Source organism: Sturnus vulgaris, chromosome 19 (genome assembly GCF_052056855.1).
Source record: "Sturnus vulgaris isolate bStuVul1 chromosome 19, bStuVul1.hap1, whole genome shotgun sequence".
Taxonomy (NCBI): Eukaryota; Metazoa; Chordata; class Aves; order Passeriformes; family Sturnidae; genus Sturnus; species Sturnus vulgaris.
Genome location: NC_142261.1, coordinates 6,746,544 through 6,769,509, shown reverse-complemented (window position 1 = coordinate 6,769,509; position 22,966 = coordinate 6,746,544). Strand labels below are relative to the sequence as shown.

Below are 22,966 nucleotides of genomic sequence, written 5' to 3'. Positions count from 1 at the left end.
TCCTTGAACCAAACTCAGCAGAATTTTATGATAAACAAAGCAGCTTCATGCCAGCAACTGAACAGTGCCAGTGCTTTTCTGAACCTTGTAATTATTCTGAAATGGAGCACATAAAACTACTCTCCAAGCAATACTTAGAGGTAAGACATTGAAGGGGTCTCCTGCCCCATTTTCCTCCGACTTTTGAAAGAAGCCAATACATCCCTTTGAATTCATGACTGGTGGAGATTACTGTCTCACCAGAAAAAGACAACTTCTCTCCTCACTGCATTCTCCCAGTCTAGAAGGCCAATTTGCTCACCAGCCTGCTCTCCTTTTATTATCAGCAATCACTGTGTTTACTGTAAACCCAGATAAGCTGAAAAGACGTTTATATATTGTTGCCTACCCCTGGAGTCTTCTGCAGCAGCGTATGGTGGACTGTGCCTGGTCTACCTGCTACATCAATAGGGTTTGAAGTCTGAAAGACAAGAGGAGAGCGTGAATAATACTGTATCACACCAGTGGTGCATTTAACATCTCTATCTGATGTTAACAGCATTAATTAGTCCATGTTTGCACTGTGCTTTGAACACGCATATTGCTACATTAGTGCTAAATGTTATCTCTTACTGACAGCCAACAGCATTTAACCACCATGTCATTTATTATTATTGAGCAGCAGTAACAGTATTCCAGTGGCACCCCTAAGCCCCGCTGAGATCACACCCTGTTGTGCTGTGCATGTGCACGGGAAGAGACATCCCTGCCCCCCAAGCTTATTCTTTAGACAAAACAGGCAGGAGGTAGGAGAGAGAGCGAGAGATGTGGCCTGAGTCCCTCCATTTTCCAGGCAGCAACCAGCACAGCAGTCAGGAACAGAATAACTCGAGCATCCCAGTCCCATATTCCACACACTGGACCATGGCCCCTCTCTGACTGGGGCCAGGTAACAATGCCTGAACCAGCAACAGCCCATCTATTTGCTTCGACAAGGCAAAAATGAGAAACCTTAGAAGGTGCCTGTGGGTCTTTTATAGCTTTGCATTGCTTACCCCATCATTTTCCAGCAAGAATTAAACACCTCATTGAACAAATCTCTGTTCCTCCTCCTCCTCCGGATCCCACCTGTTGTCCTGTCCTAGACGATCCCCAAGAACTCGTTCATCTCCTCACTCCGGCATCCATCCATCTCCCACTCCCACAGCAACTGCACCTGGTGCCTCTGCACAGCTGAGTGCAGAGGGGTTCAACCTCATTCCCCAAGAGATTATTTCACTCATGTTTTAGGTCAAATTATAGCAGATTTCAAACACCACAAGGCATGAGTGTAATCCTGGGTGTGGGAGGGAAGGTAGGTTTTAGTTTGTCTAAGGCTACATAACTTCCAGCCTCATTAAAAAGCGAGTTCTCATGTGTGTGTAGGTAAGTCAATGCACTCCCCAGGCAGATCAGAGCTCTCAGGGCATCCCTGACAGCTGAGGTAGATATAAGGTGGCAAATAAGTTACAGCTTTCATACAGGCAAGAGCTTTAAGATCACAACATGTTAATAGCATGGTGTCATCCTGTCCCTTTGTCCCCTGGAGAAAGATGTGAATGCTTCCTCCAGCAAAGTAAACTGAATACTTCTGACCTTTTCAAGTTCTTAGCTTGTGAGAAATGGCCTTCAGGAAACTCACTGAGAAATTTACCGTCAGCCTGGATTTATGTGCAGTGGACTCACATGCACAGCTGTAGGCAAATGACATGGGAAGGGGAAAAACAAAACCAAGATCTCTGCTTTGGAAAGCAAGAAGTGCAGGAGTCAGAGTGCCAAAGCCAAATCATCAGGTCTGTAGTGATTATGCAGGCTTTAGTCAAACAGCTTGGGAGGGAGAGACCATGGAAGAACGATGCAGTAACAATGACTGGAGTGACTTTGCCTAGAGTTCAGCTCTGCCTCCTCTGGGAAACTGAAAAGTAATGTGCCAAAGCAGCAGATCCATTTTTCAACCTATCCCTCTCTTTTTCAGATGTTAGATTGTATGTAAATACTGCACTGTGCAGAGATTAAATGTCAGTGATTAACCACAGCACCAGAGTGTGACCTTGCACTGCCTAAACTCAAGCTAGCAAATGTGGGATGCATCTAAAATGAATTACAAGGCAGTTATAACAGCACTAGGAACTGCTTAGAAATGTAAAGGGTCTGTGCTCACTTTTTCCTTCTCACTATGCAACTGCTCCTTGGCCTAATAGTATTTAACAGTGAGACAGGATCTGTGAAGCTCTGTAGTGAAGATGGAAAACAGAAGAAAGTGCCATTGGTGTAGCAGCAGCTCCTCATGAACAGGAAAGAGCCTTATGGCAAAACAGCCCTGCCTGCACGTGAGCAAAATTTGTCCAATTCCACCTTATTCCTGCAGCTCCTTTTCCTGGAAAGTCAAGTCTACTACTCAGGGTCTGTAGGGACTCCCTGTCATCCCTTGCATGAGTAACAACAATTAACACTGGCAGACAAACTCCATCGAGGGATGGCCAGGTTCAGTCCCTCTTGCTCCCTCTGCTTCCATGAACTGCTCCTTCTCTAGGCCTGCAGGCACCACATACAAAACTGCCCCTGAACAAAGCCATTTTAGAGACTTTGCTATTTGTAATGCATCCCTAAACAAAATAATGTCAAGGATTCAATGGGCACTGAGGAAATCCTCTGGCTTCCATTAAAAGCATTAAGGGGGAAGGTTGTAAAAGGCCTTATTTGCAGCAGCTGCTAATTACTGACTTCCACTGGGGTCAGTGAGGGAAGCACATCCCCCAGACCTGCCCGGTGTGGGTATGGAAATCACCTTCCAAATGCAAACAGGAATGGCCTGGCTACAGTGCTGGTCCTTCAAGCCTTCTTAGACAGTAGCAGAGTTCTATGGAAATGCAGTTCAAGGTAAGAAATCTCTAAAATCACAGCATGTAAGGAAGCTGAACATGTCACCTTACAAATGGAGTATATGCTCCATTTTCAAACAAATGCTATATATACAATCCATTATTTCTTGTTTGGTGAGATTTAGCAGTTTTGTTACATTTAAAAATAGGTAATAAAAAGAACATGTCTGGGAGGGAAAAAAAAAAAGCAGTGCACACCATAGAATTTGCCAAAAATGGGGGTTATGATGGCAACATTTCCAAATGCCAATCAGTGCTAGTTGTAATGACATGTTACAGCTGCAGTGCACTTTTCAAACACATTATCTCAAAGAAGCTTGCAGGCATTAATCAACCCTTATAAAAGCCACTGCAAGATAACTTTATAGATGAGGAAGCTGAGGAACAGAAGGTTTAAGCGACTTGCCCAAGGTCAGACAGTGTTGGAACTGAGAATAAAAATTCAGCTCCTTCAAATTGCTCTACCCATTTCCAGCAGTCTCTCCCTATTGTTCCCACACTTGTGCAGTCAAATTCTCATTGTTTTTTCTGGGAATAAACACAGTTTATATTTTGCAATCTCAGACCATTAGATTTATAAAATGATTTGGGACTCATCGGTCTATTATGAGCTGTAAATATTTCAATCAAAATAATGCACTTCACTGTAGGCTTCTCCTCCAGTTTCAGCAGACCTCCCAAGTGAACCACTACATCCTTTCCAAGGAAGGATCTGTAGTGCCAAGAGAAAATTTCTGCTAAAGTGTTGGCTGCTTTGTGCAGAGGATGCTCACAGTTCTGCAGGGTGATCCTTTCCAACCCTGTGCTGCACTTCTGCTAGTTAAATCATGTGCTGCAAATCACCAGAGACAAGACTCTGAACACAGTTTCTCTCCCAGCAAAAGAACAAAGCCTTCAGAAGAAGAAGTTTGTACCTTCGGTTGAAATGCTCCCTGAAGTGACCCAAAGGGACCTGAATGTGGAAGCATGGGTGGCATTCCAGGCATTGCTGGAGGATAGGTTGGAAAGAACTACAAAAGAAAAAGAGATGCTTATGTCACAGGATGACTTGAACAATAATGGAGGTAAGTGCCAAGCCTGGCACATACAAAAATAGTACTGTGCTGAACAAGTGCCACAGTGAAAATACACAATAAATTTGCTTTCAAAATTTTTAAGAGCAAAGCCAAAACTTGAAAAATGCACTCATCCGGTAAATTTTCTAGATAGTGCTGAACAAGTGTGCCTTTAAAAATTGTGGACTATTGCAGGAAGCACAGAGCATAATTTGGGGTTTATGTTCACTTTCCATTAACTTTGCATTTTTCTGCTGTTGCAAAAAAATTGATCCTGTTTTGAAATGTGACCTGCTTTAATTTTTAAAGCAAAAGGAACCACAAGATGCTGCACTGCACTCTAACCACAGGCAACATGCACACCACCTTGTAGTTGTGTAGCCTGGGTGAAATTTTGCTTAGGCCTCTCCTGAGCACACACAGCAGTTTTACAAGTCCCAAAACATGTAGTTTTTTTTGTGCTTTGGAGCAGTGGGGAGCACCAGGAAGAAACCACCAGTCTGCCTTACTCCTGTGACCTGAGCAAAACCTTGTGAAAGAGCCATGCACTCCGGGCTGCTGCACTGGGAGAAGCACCAGCTGCAAAGGTACTGCAATGACCACTGACTGAGCAATTCCTGCGCATTCCCTGCCATCCCAGGCACAGCGATACAGAGCCGCAGCAGCAAAAATGCAGGAGACAGAGAATTAAAAAAAAAAAAAAAAAAAAGCCCAAAGAAAACTTGGTACCTTAAAAACATAAAAATCAAGACGGAAAAAGAGCTTTAGAAATGAATGGATCAAAACACTACTCATCAATCGAAAACAAGCAAAAGAAGAGCAAGCAGAACCATTAACAAAGAAACCAACGAGAAAGGTGAGCACTCACGTTGGAATGTCGAAAGTAAGGGTTGTCTAATTTGGGAGCGTACTTGTCAAACTGGAAAGAAAAGAGAAAAAAAAGGGAACAGGTGAGTTTGGTTTTGGCAGTAGCAGACACATCAGGATCTCAACATAGACAAATAATCATGGCCCGTGTGTAAGCGTTTAACAGAGCAGAACTGACTGGTTATTCCATACTCGCTCAGCGGGGACATGACTGATTTCCCCAGGCTAACACACAGGAGCCCCCAGGCCACGCTGGGCACTGCCAAGGCTCAATGCAGAACCCTGTCTCAGGCACTGCATGAACAGGCTCCTGCTCTGGGAAGAGAGCAGCACAGTGAAACACAGGGAAGTTCAGCTCCAGGTCCAGGTCTGGGATCTGCCCCGCTGAACTAGATCACAGACTAGCAGGTAAGAAACATTTTCCATTAGAGCCCAACATCTACTGTGGGGCAGCCAATACCAATTCCCAGTTTCCTGGGATCCTGTAAGCACCAAAATTCTTTGGGGAAGGGCTAAATTACTTTAGATACACAAATCTCGATATATTCCCCCTCCCCTGCAAAAGGGAGAGTTCCCCAGAGAAATGGTGGCTGCAAACTTTCTCAATTCCAGCATGGGGTTTTAACACCTCCATGTGTGTAGTCTGTGCCCTGTTTGTCCTGTTGACCATCTCAGAAGCAAACCCAAAGCACACACATATTGCATTTCTGAACAGTATGTACATTCTGCTGGGGAGGAGGGAATGGGGAAGAAGGCAGGGAAGGGAGCTGTAGGACCCCAGGAAAAGCTGCTTATTTGGCAAGTCAGCTGCTGTTTCACACTCCTCTATGTGCAGGAGAGTAGATTTGTAATTTCATTAATTACAGTTATTACTGGAGCCATGTCCCCTCCAGTGTAAATACCATAAATTACCAAACACATGCAGCTGTAATTTCAACACTCTTCTCTGGTGTTGGGATTAGCAGACCTGATCTAGTGGAATATAAGAAGATGTGAATGAAATATAACAAAAGAACCTTGCAAGTTGTTTTTGGTCTGAGGGCTGACATCAATGGGCATGGGAGGGGAGGGAGCTGCTCCCAAGCTTGGGTATCACAGTTCTTAAATAACACAGGAGACTTCTGAGAAAAGATTCAGGATTGTTTTACAGAGACCAAGCAAAGAAGGAAAGGTGTTTACACACAAGTACACTGAGCAAACACCTGGGGCTGGATTTTCAGTGGATGATATTGCTTTTAATTGTCTTGCTGCTAAGCAGATTACAACCCAAGAATGTCATCAAGCAGACAGCAGTGGGAAAGAAAAGTGGGAAACACTATATGCTCCTTGAGTCCTTGGTAGTTCTTCCCAAAGGCTGTTTTTGCTAGCCTTAAATAGGGTTGTTTCTGCATTTTGGACACAGTGTGAAACTGAGAGGGGGAAAAAAGCTCAATCTTGTGCTTTCAATTTCACAAAGTAATTGCCAGAAATGGGGAGAGAGTGCGTTTTAAAGTACTGACAAAATCCATTTGTAGCAGATCTCTAACAATTTTGTAACAGCTGCAGCCAAGTCCCATTGTGTTACAAGCAAATTCAATGACCAAATGCTTATTACACGGGCAGGAGGATCTCTCCCAGCAGAACCAGCCACACACAAATTAGCGCTTGTTGATGTAATCAAGTAATAAAATGCCTAAATCAATACAGATCAGGTATTAGGAGGAAGAGGGACAGAACTGGTATTGGATGAGATGCTGCACTGTGGTGAGAGCTCTGGGTAAGCCAGCACGGTCTGCCCTGCACCCAGCAGTTGTGGGGACAGTGGCTGGGGCTGGAAGCCACTTGTCCTGTGGCATTCTGGTTGGTGTCTTTTGATGTGTCAAGGCAGCTGGCTCTGGGAAAGGGGGAATAGAAATACACAGCAGGACACATGAAAAGGAAAACAAAAGGGATTCTGGACTTGTCTCGTGGGTGCTGTATCTGCTCACAGGTAGCAGCATGGGGGACCAGGAGGCTTGGTGTGGGGGCTCTGGATAGAAAGGGGGTCCCTTTGGGAGTGCTGGCCTCCAGGCTGGAAGGGCAGGGACAGCACACCTGGCTGAAATGAAGAGGGCTGGGTTTTGTTTGACAAGAGTGGGTTAGGCTTTTTGACCAGAGATGCTCTACTTATCCTCACATTTTGGGCTGGGGTACGCACCATGGGAGGTGCAGAGGGCGGCATGAGCGGCGTCTGGGGCAAGCTGGATGGAAAAGGAGTGAATGTGTGCTGGTGGGTGTGTTGGTGCTGATGCGTGTGTTGGTGCTGGTGAAACTCCGCTCTCAGCAGCGGCACCGGGCCAAGTGAGGCAGCGGCCCGGTCCGAACTCTGAACCAAAAACCGGTTGTTCAGCTCTTGCCTGAGCAGTTCGTGATCTAGAGGAGAGAGAGAGAGAAAAAAAAAAGACACAGAGGCCCGTGGGCCTGTGAGTACCACAAAGACGGAGGAGAAAGAGTCAATATTCACCTGGCATTCCCTGTTTCTGCAGGTCATGCTGTGGTGGTTTTCTACGTGAGGACTCATTGGTGGAGGTAAGAGAGATGCCTGTGACAAAGTACCAATCAGAATCCCCGAATGAGGCTGGCAATACATGATTGGTTGGTTGAATGATATCAACAGGCTGGTATCTAAAGACAAGAGAGAACACCATGAGTCATCACAGCAGAAAACATCATCGGGGCTCGCACTCCGCCCGGCCCGCCCGCCGCCCGCGCCCGCCCGCCCTGTCCTCCCAGCACCTGCTCAGGGATCCAGCCTCACCTCTGGGATCACACCTCAGAGATCCAGCCTCACCTCTGGGATCACACCTCAGGGATCCAGCCTCACCTCTGGGATCACACCTCAGGGATCCAGCCTCACCTCTGGGATCACACTGCAGAGGTGCAGCCTCACCTCTGGGATCACACCTCCCAGACTCACGGGAGCTGCACCTTCCTGCACCAGTGAGGTGCTGGGGAGTGCCCTGGAGGCCAACAGCTCACTTCAAAACCGTAATACTGACCTTCATCCTCTGGGCGTGTGACAGTCAGAGGCACACACACACACATACACTGAAATTTGATGTGTGTTAAGCTCTGACATATACATACTTCACAGGTAAAATGTTGGTAAGATCTGCAGTGCAATGACATAACCGTGGGTTTGGGTGGCTGGAAACTGCCTGCTCACACATCCATCCCTGTGCCATCCCCTCTTCTCAGCCCCAGGACATGCACACAATGACCAGAAACATCTATCCTATAAATCAAGGCCTTCCTTGCAGTAAGTTTTTTATCGAGATCTTAAATAGCAACCAGTCCTTTCCTCAATTTGTAACAGGCTGTAATTCTTGTTTTTTGTCATTGCCTTCAGGCTTTTCTCCTCTGAGAAAATACAGAGGATGAATCAGTGGGAAGAGGACAAACATCGAAGTAGCTCAAGATCTCAGCAAGGTTGCAACGACTGCTGAAACAAAATGTTCCACCATATGACGTGGCCTCTTCTCAGCATCCTCCTCTGGAATAACAACTTGCATTGGATGTGGTTCAGGACACCAGTGCTTTAGAAATGATGTCACTGAAGACAGTAAGGACCAATGTCCACTTCTCCAAAATGTCTGCTAGTATAACAATTAAATATATCTGTGGCTTTGCCTAAAAACTTCACACAGGGATTAGCATCCAACATGTTCAGTATTTTTAAAGCAAAGACCAACCCGTGTCCCCAGCTGTGGATGACACAAACCTAGTCCTGACTGATCTACTTGCTTCTGAATTTACATGAATCCACTTCTTTCACTGTAACAACCCCTTCAAACTACAGCTCTGAACAGAAAGGGGCAAAAGAATACCTGCACTTTAAAGTTTTATTTCATGTTCTGCAAGGATTTCTTTCACTTCAATTTTTTACAGTACCATTGGAAATGTCTAAATCAATCACTTTCTGAAGTGACATGGTTAAGATCTTTAAAAACATGCACTCTGATGGAGAACTTCAAGGTCTCTACTGTCACTTAGAAGCCTACAATCGAAAGTCACATTTGAAAGCAAATTTTGGGTGCCTAAGTCATTCGCTTTTCGTTAGTAAATGTACTGCTAAGAGCAGGTACTGTGTACTGCTACAATCCATATAATAATTAATACAAAAGCAGAAAGTATATATTTTTGTGATACTGAAGCCTAAGGCACTGGAATAAAAGAGTCTATAATGGGTTCTCCTCGGATTGAGCAAATAAGAAAAAAACTATAGGCTGAAAGCACTTAGGTCCAAAACCTAACCTCTTTAGAGAATATGAGCATGATTTCATGTGTGTGTGTTTACGCTTTTAAATCTGGCATGACTTAAAGAAACTGAATCCTTCTGTTAGCATCAAGATAATCCACTTTTCTGGAGGGGGAGATAAAAGCAAGTTGGCAGTTGTAAGTGCTCTGATATCCAATTTCTTTAAGAGACTGGAAGTCAGACTGATAGATTTGCAGCTGGCTCCAGCCCACAGCCCTCTACCACAACTTTGGCCTCCGTCAGGAGAAGAAAAGGCCTAGAGATGTTTGGAGAAGCTGTGTGGCACTTGGAGGAGTGGCTGCCTCGTAGTAAGGATGGAATTGCAAAGGAACAGCCCAGCTCCGAGAGGGGCTCTGAGCAATGTCTGGGTCTGAACTAAGCTCTTGCACCTGTCAGTGATGTCAGGTCCAGTCACACAGTAACACAAGCAGGGTGCCCGAGCAGCCCTTGGGACCTGCAAACACTGTCCTGTGTGCACACATGAGCTGGGCATGGCACAAAAAGGACACTCACAGTGCCCTCACGTTCAGGAGAGGAGAGACACACACCACTGCTTCCTCTATGTATCCTACACAAGGGCAGCCTTTGAGCAGATGGCAGAAGCTCAGCAAGGGCTGCTCTTAAGTTACTTGTATTAGCTTTAGGTTTCCAAAGGAAGAAATGCCACCAGAAGTGCATTCTTGTCTCCCTCTTCAGGGCTGCTCAGCAATATTGTTTGCTTTTAAGGAAGTTTTATGTGAACGACAACAGAAGCTCCTGGCTCTGCAGCACTCTGTATTGATTTTATGATGTGCCACTTTGCAGGCATTTCATATAGTGCAGACAAGAGGCATTTCACTGTCTGCAGGGTTAGACATCCAGACCTTTTCCTCCACTAACTTAGGCTTCTCCTACTTAAATTGGAGGAGAAATCCTTTTAGTAGGAACAAGACTGTTAGCGTTTCCTGGCAAGCTGCTGAATGTGAATAGGTCACTTGATCTTGCATCTCCTGAAGTTAATGGTGAAAACATACTTGCTTTCAGTGACTGCAATATCATGCTTTTAGTGAGTCCTCTGCTATTTCCTTTCGCTATGCTTTCAAAGTCTCCATCACAGTAGTTCTTCGCCTTAAACAGGGGAAGCAATGAATAGGTCTCCCACAGTGCTGCCAACATCTTCCCAGCCATGTGGTTGAAATTCTAGATGGTGCCAGGGCCTGTGACAGTCGCCAGCTTTGGCCTATGTGGTCCTGTCTCTGGCAGGGAACCCACAGCACTTTTGTCTATCATCGTTCTCAGAGCTCACTTTGGACCAATTCGTACTTTTTTTTTTCTCTTAAAGAAGCAGTAATAAATAACAAGACATTATTTAGCTCCTGGAAGCAAAAAAAGGGGGATGGAAGACCATCAGATTTTTCCACAGCAAATCTGTCATTTCCTTATTCCTTTAACTGACTTCATAGGAAACAGAGAGTGTGTTTTTTGCAAAATGCTTGTCCTGTTTAATCCCTGCTGAGTTAGTTGTGGAGTCAAATGCCAGATCAAAAGGAGGCCCCAGCAAGTGAAAGTTGCTGGGAAGTCTCCAGCTGCCAGGGTCTCTTCCAGGGACAGCTGTAGGCTAATGGATAAGCTATAAACAGGGCATTTAGGGCAGTAATGACAATAGAATGGGGGGCCGGGGTGAACAAAGGAAACCTTTTAAAAGGATGCAAAGACAGTGAGAGTAGCACAGCAGAGCTTGTCAGCTGAGCTGTCTCTGACTCAGATTGAAAAGTCATGGAGCCATGGGCACACAGCAGTTGTGCTACTGCAGGCAGAGGATCCAGCTCTGCCAGCAGGATGTGCTGCTGATCGAAGGATCAGGCAGGGGATTCAAGTGCTCAGTTAGAACAATTGTAGAAACAGTATTTTCTCATCAGTTCTAACGGCAGCAGCTTTCTCAGCAGAGGGGAGAGAGAAGGGGAGAATGGCAAACTGCACACCACTTCTCTGTTAATCTGAAAAAATGTCTGACTGTGGAATGCCACACTGGACAACTCATGCCCTGAACAGGACTTTTTTTTTTTTTTTTAAAGCATTGGCTTCGAAGACTTCCTATAGGAAGCTACAGTGATGTGTCTACAATCTCTGAACTGGTAAAGCACATCCAGGTCTCCTACCTGTTTCATGAGCACTGTCACAGTTCCAGCACACACTGAGGGGTCTGTGCCGAGGTATTTCACCTGCCCACCAGCCAGCCCATCTCTCAACACCCTCCAGTTGCATGCACGGCCAATTAGCCCTGGCAGAAGAAGGGACCTACCCGCAGGGTGCCCTGGTATCACGAGGCTGTTGGTGGGTAACGCTGGTGGAGGTGGCAGCGTGGGTGGGGTGGCGAACATGGCCGGATGGTGCTGGTGTTGGGTCTGCGATCTGAGAGAGAAGTGCGAGGTAGCAAGATTAGAGATGGAGAGGGGCAGAGCTGGGCCGGAGGAATGGTGAGGCGGAATCTGGGGAGACAGGGGCAGGTGTTTCGGGAGGCTGATGCTCGTGGCGCTGCTAGCACTGCTGCTCCGGCTGCAGAGAGAAAGAGACGGGAGGGAGGGGAGAGAGACAGAGAGAAAGAGTGTGTTACAATCCAGGGCTGAAACAGTGCAAGAAATACACAACCAGAAACAACACAACTATGGAACATTGATCTCCCCAGGCTTATGCTTCTGCTTGTCTTAATGGCAGTGGAGACAGTTAACGAATCTTAATGAACGTCTCCAACAGGGCAGAACAGGCCCTGGGCTCTCTGGAGGGACATTTCCTCCGGTGCTACAATCCTCACAGCTATCTGTGAGTACTGATGAAGGCCACAGAGGCAGCTGGATTTTGCACCTTTATGGAACCTCTGATGACCTTGCAGTGTCCACGTGGATCCTCGTGACCAGAGGACACAGTGACACCAATTCCTTTTTCTGTTTTTCTGGGTATGCAGAGCTGCACTGCACGAGTGATTGGGACCCCACTGGATCTGCTGCACTTGTAGTCACACAAGCATGCAAATGCACACCAGGTTAATAATTTTTTTTAGTAATTTGTATTTTATATCTTCCTCAATTATTATTACTCCATTGCAAGTGATCTAAGTTTTGTGGGCTGAAACACACTATCACTGCAGTTATTAGTTGTGTACTTCCCACAATACTGAATATCTGTTGCAAACTAAACCTCAGAGAGATCTTGAATAGTTTGAAATATTATTCACCACTTATACTACGGTGGCATTTACAAGGTAAAACCACAACAGACCTTAAGTATGCAGGATACTATGAAATACACATTAATGGCAGCTCTCTGTATTCATACTCTGACCTTTGTGCAGTCAAATATTATGCTTTAAATCAGTTTTCTCATCTTGTTTGAACTAGCCTAGCTCTTGCTTGGGAGGCAAAGCATGTTTTCTGCACCAGCAAAAAGACTATACAGGTTCCAGTTGACTGACTAAACTCTTTTCTCTAGAAACATTTTATCCATATCATTTTCACCCACCCTCCTTACTGGATGGGGGCAATTCAAACAGCAGAGCTAAGCCTCCTGCAAGATCTGAACATGTTGGATTGAAGCAGATTTATCAGCCCACATGGAAGCCCTGGTCTCAGGGACTCAGCATTTTCCAACACAGATCACAGGATATTCTGAGTTGGAAGGGACCAACAAGGATCAAAGTAGAAGACAGATATCTCTCTTTTGATGCTGGTGAGCCAAAATACCTGAGAACCATGAGTAGTGGAAATATTTCTGAATATAGAACAAAGGTGTTGCTCAAACTCAAACCACCTTAAATTTCTAAGTTAAGAACTAGCCAGGTCAGACAAGACCATGCAAAATTTTCCTTGCAACTGGACTGAAAGGAAAATGTGCCTTTCTCCTCATTTATCACGTTTCAAATGCACTGATCCACCACATCTGGAAAAACCAGCCTGGAGTCAGCCCACGAAGTCCAATATCCAAAGCACTGACCATCTTACCCCAGACGAGTGCTCGCCTTGCCTCTCAGAAATTTCTACCTATGTGAAACAAGCTCCATCCCTGCAGCAGCCTGAAGAGGACGCGAGCATCCCTTCCTCCTACCTGATGTTATTGAGTCCGTTGTGGGCCACCTGGTGATGCACTTGGTAGTTGAGAGGCGGAGGGATGTGGCTCGGAGGCTGGCTCCGGAGGTCGGGGATTAACTGAGGCTGCGACTGCGGCCGGGGCTGAGGCTGTGACTGCGGCCGAGGCTGCGGCTGAGGCGTGAGCCTGGGTGGTGCTGGTGCTGAAATCACTGGCTCCTTCTTCAGCAGTGGGCTCGCTCTGGCACTTGACGTGGGCGCTGAGGAAGTCGAAGTCACAACGGCAGCGACTGGCTGGGGGCTGGGGATGGGCAGGGCGAAGGGCACGTCGGTGCTCAGCTCCCGGCTCCGCTCTAGCCCAGACACCTTTGGGACATTGGCTGCTTTCGCTTCTGGCTTGTCATTCAAGGTGGGACCTTGTGGAGCAACAGGAAAAAGAACAAAGCACACGCTGAAAGGTTTGCGTTTACTTTCTCTGCTCGGTAGAACACATGCCTGGGAAAAAACAAGTCATGTTTCAGCTCGTGGGAGCACCGTGGGAGCACTGCTGCTACAAGATGGATGTGTGCTTGAGTCTGTCCTTCCGCTGTCCTTGACTGGCCAGTCCGCTGTACTTTTAGCATGTGTGCAAGAGACTTAGCTGTCATTAAATGAATGCATACTACAGAGAACACACAGCTTTGTGACTTCTTCAGGGACCCAAGGTAACGTACAACAGGAGTGTGAACATGTCTCAAGTTACTGCTACAGTATTTCCTGCTCAATGCAAGTTTCATGTTCAGGAAACACAGGCCTCATCATTAAGACATTTCATTTTCTCAATGCCCTTTCAAGGTAACCCACATCGGATTTAGGCTCAACTCCAGCTACAACGCACCATGATCCAAGCATCAATCCTTAATGATAACCCTATCTGTCTTCCAGGCTGGAGACTACCTGGGATCTCTGTAGCAAAGGATGGGACAGCTCTGCACAGAAGCTGTGACACTGCTGTCTCCTGGCTACACACTTGTGTGGAAGAACAGAACAGAGAACGTCAGAAAAATCCAGTCAGAAGTTCAGTAGGCACTCAAATGTAGCCCTGCTCACCCTAGACAGTGCAAACATCTGTATGTTCGGTGTGCCAAAACTATAAGGAATGCTGCAACCTTGCAAAATGCACCTATAGAGAGAATTCCATATGGAATTACTCCTTCTGTGGTGCCAAACCCTGCCATTTTTCATAATTAAGCTAAACAAAACATCCCAGAGAGTTAAAAGGCTGGAAAGGAAAAAGGGAGGAAAGAAGAGATATTTCAGATTAAGCAGTATCCAAAAGGTTGAAGACAACTGAAAAGACCAACATGAAAGCAATTCAACTCCCACTGTAACTCCCTTTCCACCCTCATCTGTGTATCCTTGAGTGCACACATACCCCAGACACGAGAAAAGCTCTTCATGGGCTACAAGACCTAAGGTTGTTGGTGTGTTGCACACATCCCACTGTGCACACACAGCACCTCTGACTTTTAGGAGACACACTTTTATTACCCACCAAAACGTGCTGGGGGCTGCTTGCATTTTGCTGCCTTGCAGACACGCAGGAGATGTGACCTACACTCATTAACATGCTCCCAACACCCTCACAAACAAATTCCACCTTTGAAATTCGCCCGTCTCATCAAAGGACCGAGCCAGTTCCTGATGTAGGAGGGTGTGGAAATAACACACAGCACGCCCTGCATGGCTAATTCTGGCCGTGCACAGCGTTTGTGAACCAGCCCATGCGAGGCCAGAGCCCCCAGTGCCACTTCCACAGCCTGGGTGCCACGGTGCTGGCTTTAGATGGGAGGAGGACAGCGATGACTCAGAGCCTGCAGCACACCAGCTCGTGTTCATGCACCCAGAATGCCCACGTGGTGATGGCATCTCCTTCCTTGAGATAAAAGGCAGCTTCCCACACTGCTTCTGGCTCTGCTTGTACTCTCACCAATGCACCGTTTCCCTCATCCACCCATCAATCAGCTCATCACTGTGTACGTATAAATTCAGAGTGTGAGAAGAGGACAAATGGAAACATATGAACTATATTTATCAGCTGAAAATGTCTTGAGGTCTTGGGGCCTCAAACCCACAAGTAACAGGAACAGAAGCCTTTCCAAACACCAGTGTTTTGGCTGGCAGCAAGTACTATCAACACTGTACTTTCCAGCACCTTATATATCTTTACTGGTTTGACACAATGTCTGGAGATCCTAAATTACTCTCTACAATAAATGAAAGCCTCTCATTTCAGTGAATTTCTTTATCAAATATAAATTCATCCATCACAGGTAACCTGGTTGTGAGATGTAGCTAGGCTTGGTTCCAATGCTATTTGGAATTTATTTTTGAAGTGAAATTCTCAGTGCTCTAGTGCATCATTACTTTTTATAATGCCACCTATGTTTGTAAATTTTTCTCAGATTTTACTGCTAACAGTTTAAAAATTGTCATTGCCTAGTCAAGCCAGGGCTCCCCACACTGCATTTTGGAGCAAGTGTGTTCACAGCTGTAGATTCCACTATTTTTCAGGAGCTACCCATTAAAAGCAATTGGGTTTCATTCCTGAGCATAGGTTTCCTCAGAGCCCATTAGCTCTTTGCATCCAACAGGCCTCCTCCTACAGAGTTAAACTTCATATTGTGCAATTATAGGCAATGTAGACTAATGGTGTATATTCAAAACACACTGGCACCACAAAAGTTAGTTGAGTAAAAAGTCAATTAGATCCAAAACAAATCAATAAAGTCCCACATTAAAAGCAGCTGTTTGACCAGTTTTATGTGCAACTATTGATTCCCTGTGGTTTCAGCATTAGTTCTCATTTGCAATTTTCTCAAAGCAAAAGCTCAGGCTCCCTTGCTGACTGATTTGACCAGCCAAGCCTGGTTGTGCTAGTTAGTACAAGGGGTACATGACTAATTCCTGCTGCCAACTTCCATCTCTCAGGATGCAGTACTGCAATGTTTTTGTGTTTCATTTTCGACAGCAATGAAAATATCCACATGCCAGTTTCCTCCTTGCCAGAAAAGCTACAGGCATGAGTGGGAGTATCTTCCCTCCTTTTGCAGCCATGTTGCACAAAAGCAGAAGCATGGAGAAGGGAAAGATATTATGTGAATTCATGGGAAAGAGGGGAAAAACATCTGAGAGAGCAGCTCCTGAGCCTTCTCAGCCACCACATAGGAAGGGGAGAATCCTGGTGTTTAGTGACTTTGTCATTTCTCCTCCTGATGGCTGCAATACACACATGGAAGTCTCTGAGCTATCTTTCCTGAAATCCCTCAGAAAGTTAATGATTTTAATGAGGGATATTGCCCTGATCAGGATCTCAAACTTCGTAGTTTCTCTGCAGGATACCCGAATATCCCTCCCAAGAGAACCACACTCCTGAGTGCCCAAGCTCTAACCAGGCTGACTGCTGCTCAAATATGGAAATATCCCAAGGAAAGCAACCAAATATTCCATTTTGTGCAAGCTGGATCAGGTTGCATCGAGATCCGTTCAGAAATTTCTGTTCTTGGGCTGCTAATCCAGCCCTCCTGAGCAGGCAGACCCATGGAGCTGAGCTTAACTGCCCCAACAAAAACACAGACCCACCCGACCACACCACAATGTTCTAGAGGCAAAAATGTGCTCATTTTTACCAAGTCCTAGAGTAATTTTCATGCTTAATGATAACAGGCTGAGCCAATTTGCCTAAGACTTGACAGTCAGCTCCAATAATTCAACCTTAATTAAACCTGAACGCATGTCAGTTCAGCTTGTCCCTTCACAGGAAATCTGACATTTGTAATGATTCATGTTCCAGCCATGCTAGGGGAAAGCTGGATCACATCTGCCACTCTGTACCGTGCAGAGCGCTACCCCTTTTGAGCACGCCAACTTTTGTTTATTTCCCAACCAAACACCTTGGACTTCTTCCATTGAGAGGTTTTCTTAAATGAACAGACATGTCTTGATCTCACAGGAATGAATGATGACTGAGTGTGAGAGACAGGGAAGAGAAGGCTGAAACTGCTCTAACAAGAAAAAAACCCCAACAACCTGGGATTAGTAATTCTTGCCTCCCTGATCGACTAATTTGTTCATTTGGAGTGTTGCAAAATGTTAACCTCCCTATGTCTTGGACTACATCCAATTCCAACTTCAACCGGTAAAGAAGAAAACCATTTTTAAAAGCACAGAGAGCTTCAGCTCCTGCTGTGTAAATCTGTAGAAACCGGAGGTGAAGTTAAAGGGAAACCCCGAAGTCAAGAACAGCTTAAATTACTGTATAAAGCATGCTTCAGGAGGAGTCACCCAAAGCTGAGAGACCATCAGCCAAGACCCCAAGCGAAAGTTTCCTGAATTCTGAATCTGTGGCTGGGATAACCGTGCACTGCCCATCCCCAAGGCTGCACAGGGTGACATGCCTGCCAGTGTGTCACTACACGGCATTGCAGGCTAAGCACAATACAGAAAGTCCCAGACACAAATTAAACCTTTCTGTTACAGGAATTTGCTTTCAAGCTGATTAAGAGTAGCTCAAGTGCAAGGGATTAAACATGTAAAGGCTGCTTTGAGAACTCCAATAAGCAGTTACTGTGTTATACAAACAGTACTTAGGGCAACAGCAGTTCCAGCCCTGCCTCTTGCTCTTTGCAAGCTGCTGGTTGCTGCTGAAAGGGGACTGTCAACACACGTACAATGTGATTGGAAATAATCTAATCTTGCTTGCACGCCTTTCCTTTGTCTCTTGGAAAAAAGAAAAGTGGAGTCATTCAGACGTCTTTCTGCAGCCTCCCTCTACAGTCTCCCTTGTTGCTTTCAAACAGCAAGGGTGATGGGGTGATGTGAGAAAGAAATTCCTCTCCTACATCCATCAATGACATCTTTACCAATGGCAGTTTCCCAAGAAACACAACAACCACCATCTGTAGCCCATCTATCCGCCCTGTACATATCCTTGAAAACAGACCCAGGCCAGACTGGCTATGGTGAACCCTGCTCCATATTCCAGCAAGAAACGCTACAAAAGCAGCAGCACGGGAATTATACATGGCAAGAAGCTGAGAATTTCAGAGTGAGCTGATGAGTCCCAGAGAAGACTTTTGAAGCATCAGCAAAGGAAACGAGTAGAGAAGAGCAAGACTTTACAGCAGTAGGTAAAAACAAAGAAATAACTAAATGAACCTCAGTAAACATTTTGTGTATTTTTTTAAATTTTATTTTAAATTTAAGGCTGCTGCATAATGTACTATGGATATGGAACACATCATAAGCAGAAGAGAGAATAAAGCATTTTGCATTGACAGCAATAACACTGATGCTGGTAGAGTGCTTACAAGTGAAAATCAATATTTAAGTGCTAATTCTTTATCCCTAGATGGCTTTTGCTTTTATATAAATGGCTTTTTCATTGCATTTTAGGAGAGTAGCACTACTTAAGACTTTAAGCAATTAGGCTGTTTGCAAAGGTAAGGCAAGCAGAGCTACTATAGCACAGAAGCTCCCCAACAAAAGGGGCACAGAGTTCCTCCATCTATTTTAATGCAAATCAGCTCAAGATAAGACATAAAGACATGGGACTCGAACACAGAACTACTGTCTGGGAAGGTCCATGGTGTGCAACATGATGATTTTTAACATTACTGAGAAGCAAGGGCCAAGTTTCCATCACTACAGCAGCACTACACATTAGGCTGTGTCAAAACAATGTTCTCCTGTGCCATGGGCTCCTCTGAACATCCGGGCTCCTGGTGGATTTTCCACAAAAAATTACAGTGTTTTCTCACAGAGAAGAGTAAACTGAGAGTGAGCTCAAACCCCTGTGCTCTGAACCCGTGTGCAGAAGAGCCAGCCTTTGTTCCCGGTGTGGCTCCCAGAGCCCATTCCCAAGACCAAGTGAGAAGCTGCTTCCCAGCCCGGTCTGGATCCGTCCCCTATCACTCAGTTCATTTGTACAGAGCTGTCTGTCAAGTCTCATTGCCCCGCTGCAATCTGAAACACCCTCCCAACAGCTGCCACTATCAATTACTCTCCCAGGCAGCCCTGACTATCAGGAAGAGAACTGGAGCGAGCACTTGCCAGTTTTAATAAACTGTGTTGCCCAAGTCATTTAACCTGCTAGATTGCTGTATGCTGGGGCTGTAACAAGCCTTCAGCTTTTCAACCTAGAAGAAAGCAACAGTGGCAAAAAGCTGTCAGCTTGGCCCTCAGAATTAACTTCCAAGGGTGTCTTCCCCCACCCTCCCTCCCGAAGCACCCAAGTTTAAAAAGTGAAATATCTTCAAGTCACGACATGGAAAGCAGCTCTCATTTTTATCACAGAGCCAGCAACTCCCAAGAACGAAGGGCTGACGTGCTCCACGACTGCCAGGTTAGGGGCAGAGAGTTCCTCTCTCCTGGACCTCCACGGACACACCTATGGGCACTCCCCAGAGCCAGCTCTGGCCACGTACAGGTCACCACCACCCTGGTAATGCTGATGCAAACCAAGGGCTTCAGGTTACCCAACCACCTTGAGAGCTTTGCATCCCCCCCACTCTCAGTACGATTAATGTTTTTCTCCCAACCAAAAACTCAAGCATGGCAAATTTACATTTACTTTGATTCTTTCAGAACTGGTAGGAAAGATTTCTTACAGAAATACTTATTTAAAATTAAACATTTCCATCCAGATCAGTGTTTTCAGTCTGTGGCTCACATATATACCAATATATTTGTGAATGTTAATCAGTAAGAAAAGATCTGCCATCACTAAGATTAATTTGAACACAGGAATGTGCCGTCTGCCAGAAAGCTTACTGGACTCTACAAATCAAAAAGAAAACTCAAACACACTACACTGAATGTTACACTGAATACTCTGTAGATAAGAGCCTTTGTTGAGAAAGCTTGAAGCACAGAAAGGTTTCACCCCCTCCTGCAGAAACTGAGGAGCAACAGCAATAAGATATGGACTTGATGCCTATTTGCTGCTCTATGTTCTTTAATGGGATGCTTTATTCCTAGAGATTTGGGAGCTTTCCATGCTCTATCGAGGCATGTTAGCTGTAAGCACGCATGATGACACACCAGAACTGCAGGGCCTGAATGAAAATGGGTGCCAAACACAGGGATTGGGGCCACAGCATAAAGAAGAAGGATCACCATTCAAATCCCCCCAAAGTAAGTCACACTGCATTTTCCTAGCAATGCTGCTTCTGGCAATATCTCAATGCAAAGCTGGAACTGGATTTGCAGCTAAATCACCTACTGTGGATGCTGGCGTTGTAATGAGATTGAAAGTTTCATACAGGCTTTTTAATCCAGGGCTATAATGCTGGATCAAATGGGTTAAATCTCTTCAGCACTACTCCTAAGCAGATGCTGAATGCCTACAAACCAGTGACGTAGGAGCCACTCTACTTCCCTGGCCAGAAAACATTACTAAAGCTCTTTGTAGTTGTATACTAAAGGTGTGTTTGTCTTGTTTTTAATGCGTGATGGCCTCTTGTACACCTAATCTGAGTAACAGAAAAAGCAACAAGGTAAATAAGTTATTTAGAAAGACACTCCCCCAATATGAAAGCAAGCAAGCACACATCCTCAACTCCAGCTGCAAGCTTTTAAACAGACAAAACTGTTAAAAACCAAGGAATCTTTTGATTTTAATTAGGCAAACAAGGGCAAATAATAAACCATCAACTACTACATTACCAGAGAAAATGTACTACTTCTGCTGTTTGAAATCCATATTGATTCCCATCTAGTCTGCGAGTGAGTTATTAATCACTCCAATTAAATCATGAACACAGGTCTTTACACTGAAATTGAACCCCCACCAATAGATCGATAACTCAAACCTCCAAGAGCAATTACTGCTCAGCATAATAGAGCAGCTTGTAACACAGAGCTCCATGCAGACCACAATTCTCTCTGTCATATCCTTCACAGGCAGTGCAAACAAACTGGGAAAAGAAAGATTTTATAACTATTATTTTCAAAATAAACAGACATCTGCTTAGAGTTACCTAATCTCTCACATCACAGAGGCAGATCTGCCAAGGTCACATTGGAGACATGATTACATTTTTTCACAATTTGTTATTCTAGCAAAGCCCTGATAAGATTGAACTATTGAAGTTCACACTCTGGTTTAATTTCAAGAGGTTAAATGCCAAATCCTTTTCTTATTGCTACAAGGAAGGGATCTGCCAAGCTGCATAATACCCTGTGTGGGCTAAGACAACAATTTTGTTTCATCTGCACAGTCTTATGAAGGTTTTGATTCTTTTTTTTAAATGACATCAGAGAGCTCCAAGCTCCCAAAGAATGATTTAAAGTAAAATCAGAAAGTGAGACTATTCCAGAGGAGCGTGAATGACCTTTCGGATCTTCCAGCCTGGAGAAGTTAAGTCAACGTCTGGCTGAGAAAGCACACTTGCTAACCAAAACCAGAAAAAGGCAAGAAAGAACATTCTGAAACACCAGATCATCTCTGCTGGGAACAGATGATTGCCCTAACCAGCCAAGCATATGCAGGGCCACAGAAATCCCCATCTCTGCCTTGGAAGACAACTGAAAGAAAAGAAGAACTGTCTGCACTCAAGCTCTTGGCTCTCTGTCCTTTCCAGGTGAGAAATGTTTTTCTGAGCATCCTTGCTTCTGACAGGCTGGCCCCTTCCCACAGCCCTGGAGCCCAATCCATCATCCTTCATTAGGGGAGCTATTGGCAGCCAATTAAGTGGTGATGGACACACACCACAGAGCTAATCAAGTTGAGTTCATACCTTACCCTTCAGCCTATGGGCACTGGCTCCTGCTTCCCCCCTTGCTGCTGACATGGAAAAATGGCACCAGATCAGGCAACACAAGAAAAGCAGCAGGGGCAGGTGGCTTCCCACCACGAGGCAGCTTCTACCAAAGGAAGGCAGGGAAATTACCTATTCCCCACTGCAGCAGAGGCAGAAAGAGCCCTAAAACCAATTTTCTTCCACCCTAAAGGGCAGCAAACAGATCTGTTTAGAAACAGTCTCAGTAACTTGGGTGAGGTCCATACTTGATGTCACGGCTGGAGCTGTGAAAAGTTGTGCTGCAAGGTGACAGAGTCTCTGCTAAGCAGGAACTGAGAGGAGCGACTGACCACACACAAATTAGCAAAATCCCATCTTGTTTATTTGTTATGTCCAGCTCTCACAGCTCAGTAGCTGCTGTCACATTAGTGCTAATATGCTCATAATTTGTGAAAACAACACTTGAGATCGAGTGCTTGTCAAGTGGGCCACTGCTTTCCAGCCAGCACCTCCCAATACTCTGAATTCTCCCACTGCCCTCCCTCTTCATTCCTAGGCACAAGGATGCCTCTTTCAGGCAGACACTTCCCGTGGATTCAGCAGCACACTACTCCCCAAACCAGCATGTGCAGCTGTTACCCAATTGCCTCCAATTGCTATGAAGTAGCACCTCCTTCCATTAACTTGGTTGAGAATGTAGGGTCAAAATGAAGAGAAACTCGAAGAATTTTCCTGCAAGTTTAAAAGCAGTAAGGCATCACTCCTCTTTGCATGGTCAAAATCCAGCTCCTGAGCTGCTCGAATGGATCTCAAGAAAAAATTGAGATATTGAAACTAACTGATTGAATACATTCAACATTTCCAGTTGCATCATGGATAATTAAAATATTTAAGGGACAAGCTGCAAGTTGTTAATCAGGGAACATTTACTTGAATGGTGTGTGCCCTTTGGATTTGGTCCCTATGGCAACCAAAAATTCACTCCAAAAGGATGTGCTGGAAGAAGCATGTCAGGAGCTGCCTCAACATT

General features: G+C 45.2%; 1 protein-coding gene across 18 annotated transcripts in view; it reads right to left on the bottom strand.

Moving 5' to 3' along the window:
- Window positions 1-22,966, bottom strand: part of FBRSL1 (fibrosin like 1) — a 500,076-nt gene that overhangs the window by 13,561 nt on the left and 463,549 nt on the right. For 8 of the 18 annotated variants that reach the window (XM_088176075.1, XM_088176067.1, XM_088176072.1 and 5 more), the window contains 6 exons: window positions 13,176-13,572; window positions 11,380-11,633; window positions 6,978-7,213; window positions 4,824-4,874; window positions 3,815-3,910; window positions 389-460 (listed from right to left, as the gene is read on the bottom strand). In XM_088176075.1, the coding sequence (XP_088032201.1) occupies window positions 389-460; window positions 3,815-3,910; window positions 4,824-4,874; window positions 6,978-7,213; window positions 11,380-11,633; window positions 13,176-13,572 (1,106 nt within the window). Of the gene's footprint in view, window positions 1-388; window positions 461-3,814; window positions 3,911-4,823; window positions 4,875-6,977; window positions 7,466-11,379; window positions 11,634-13,175; window positions 13,573-22,966 lie in introns of all 18 variants that reach the window. The other 10 variants (XM_088176069.1, XM_088176070.1, XM_088176085.1 and 7 more) reach the window with 6 other exon arrangements.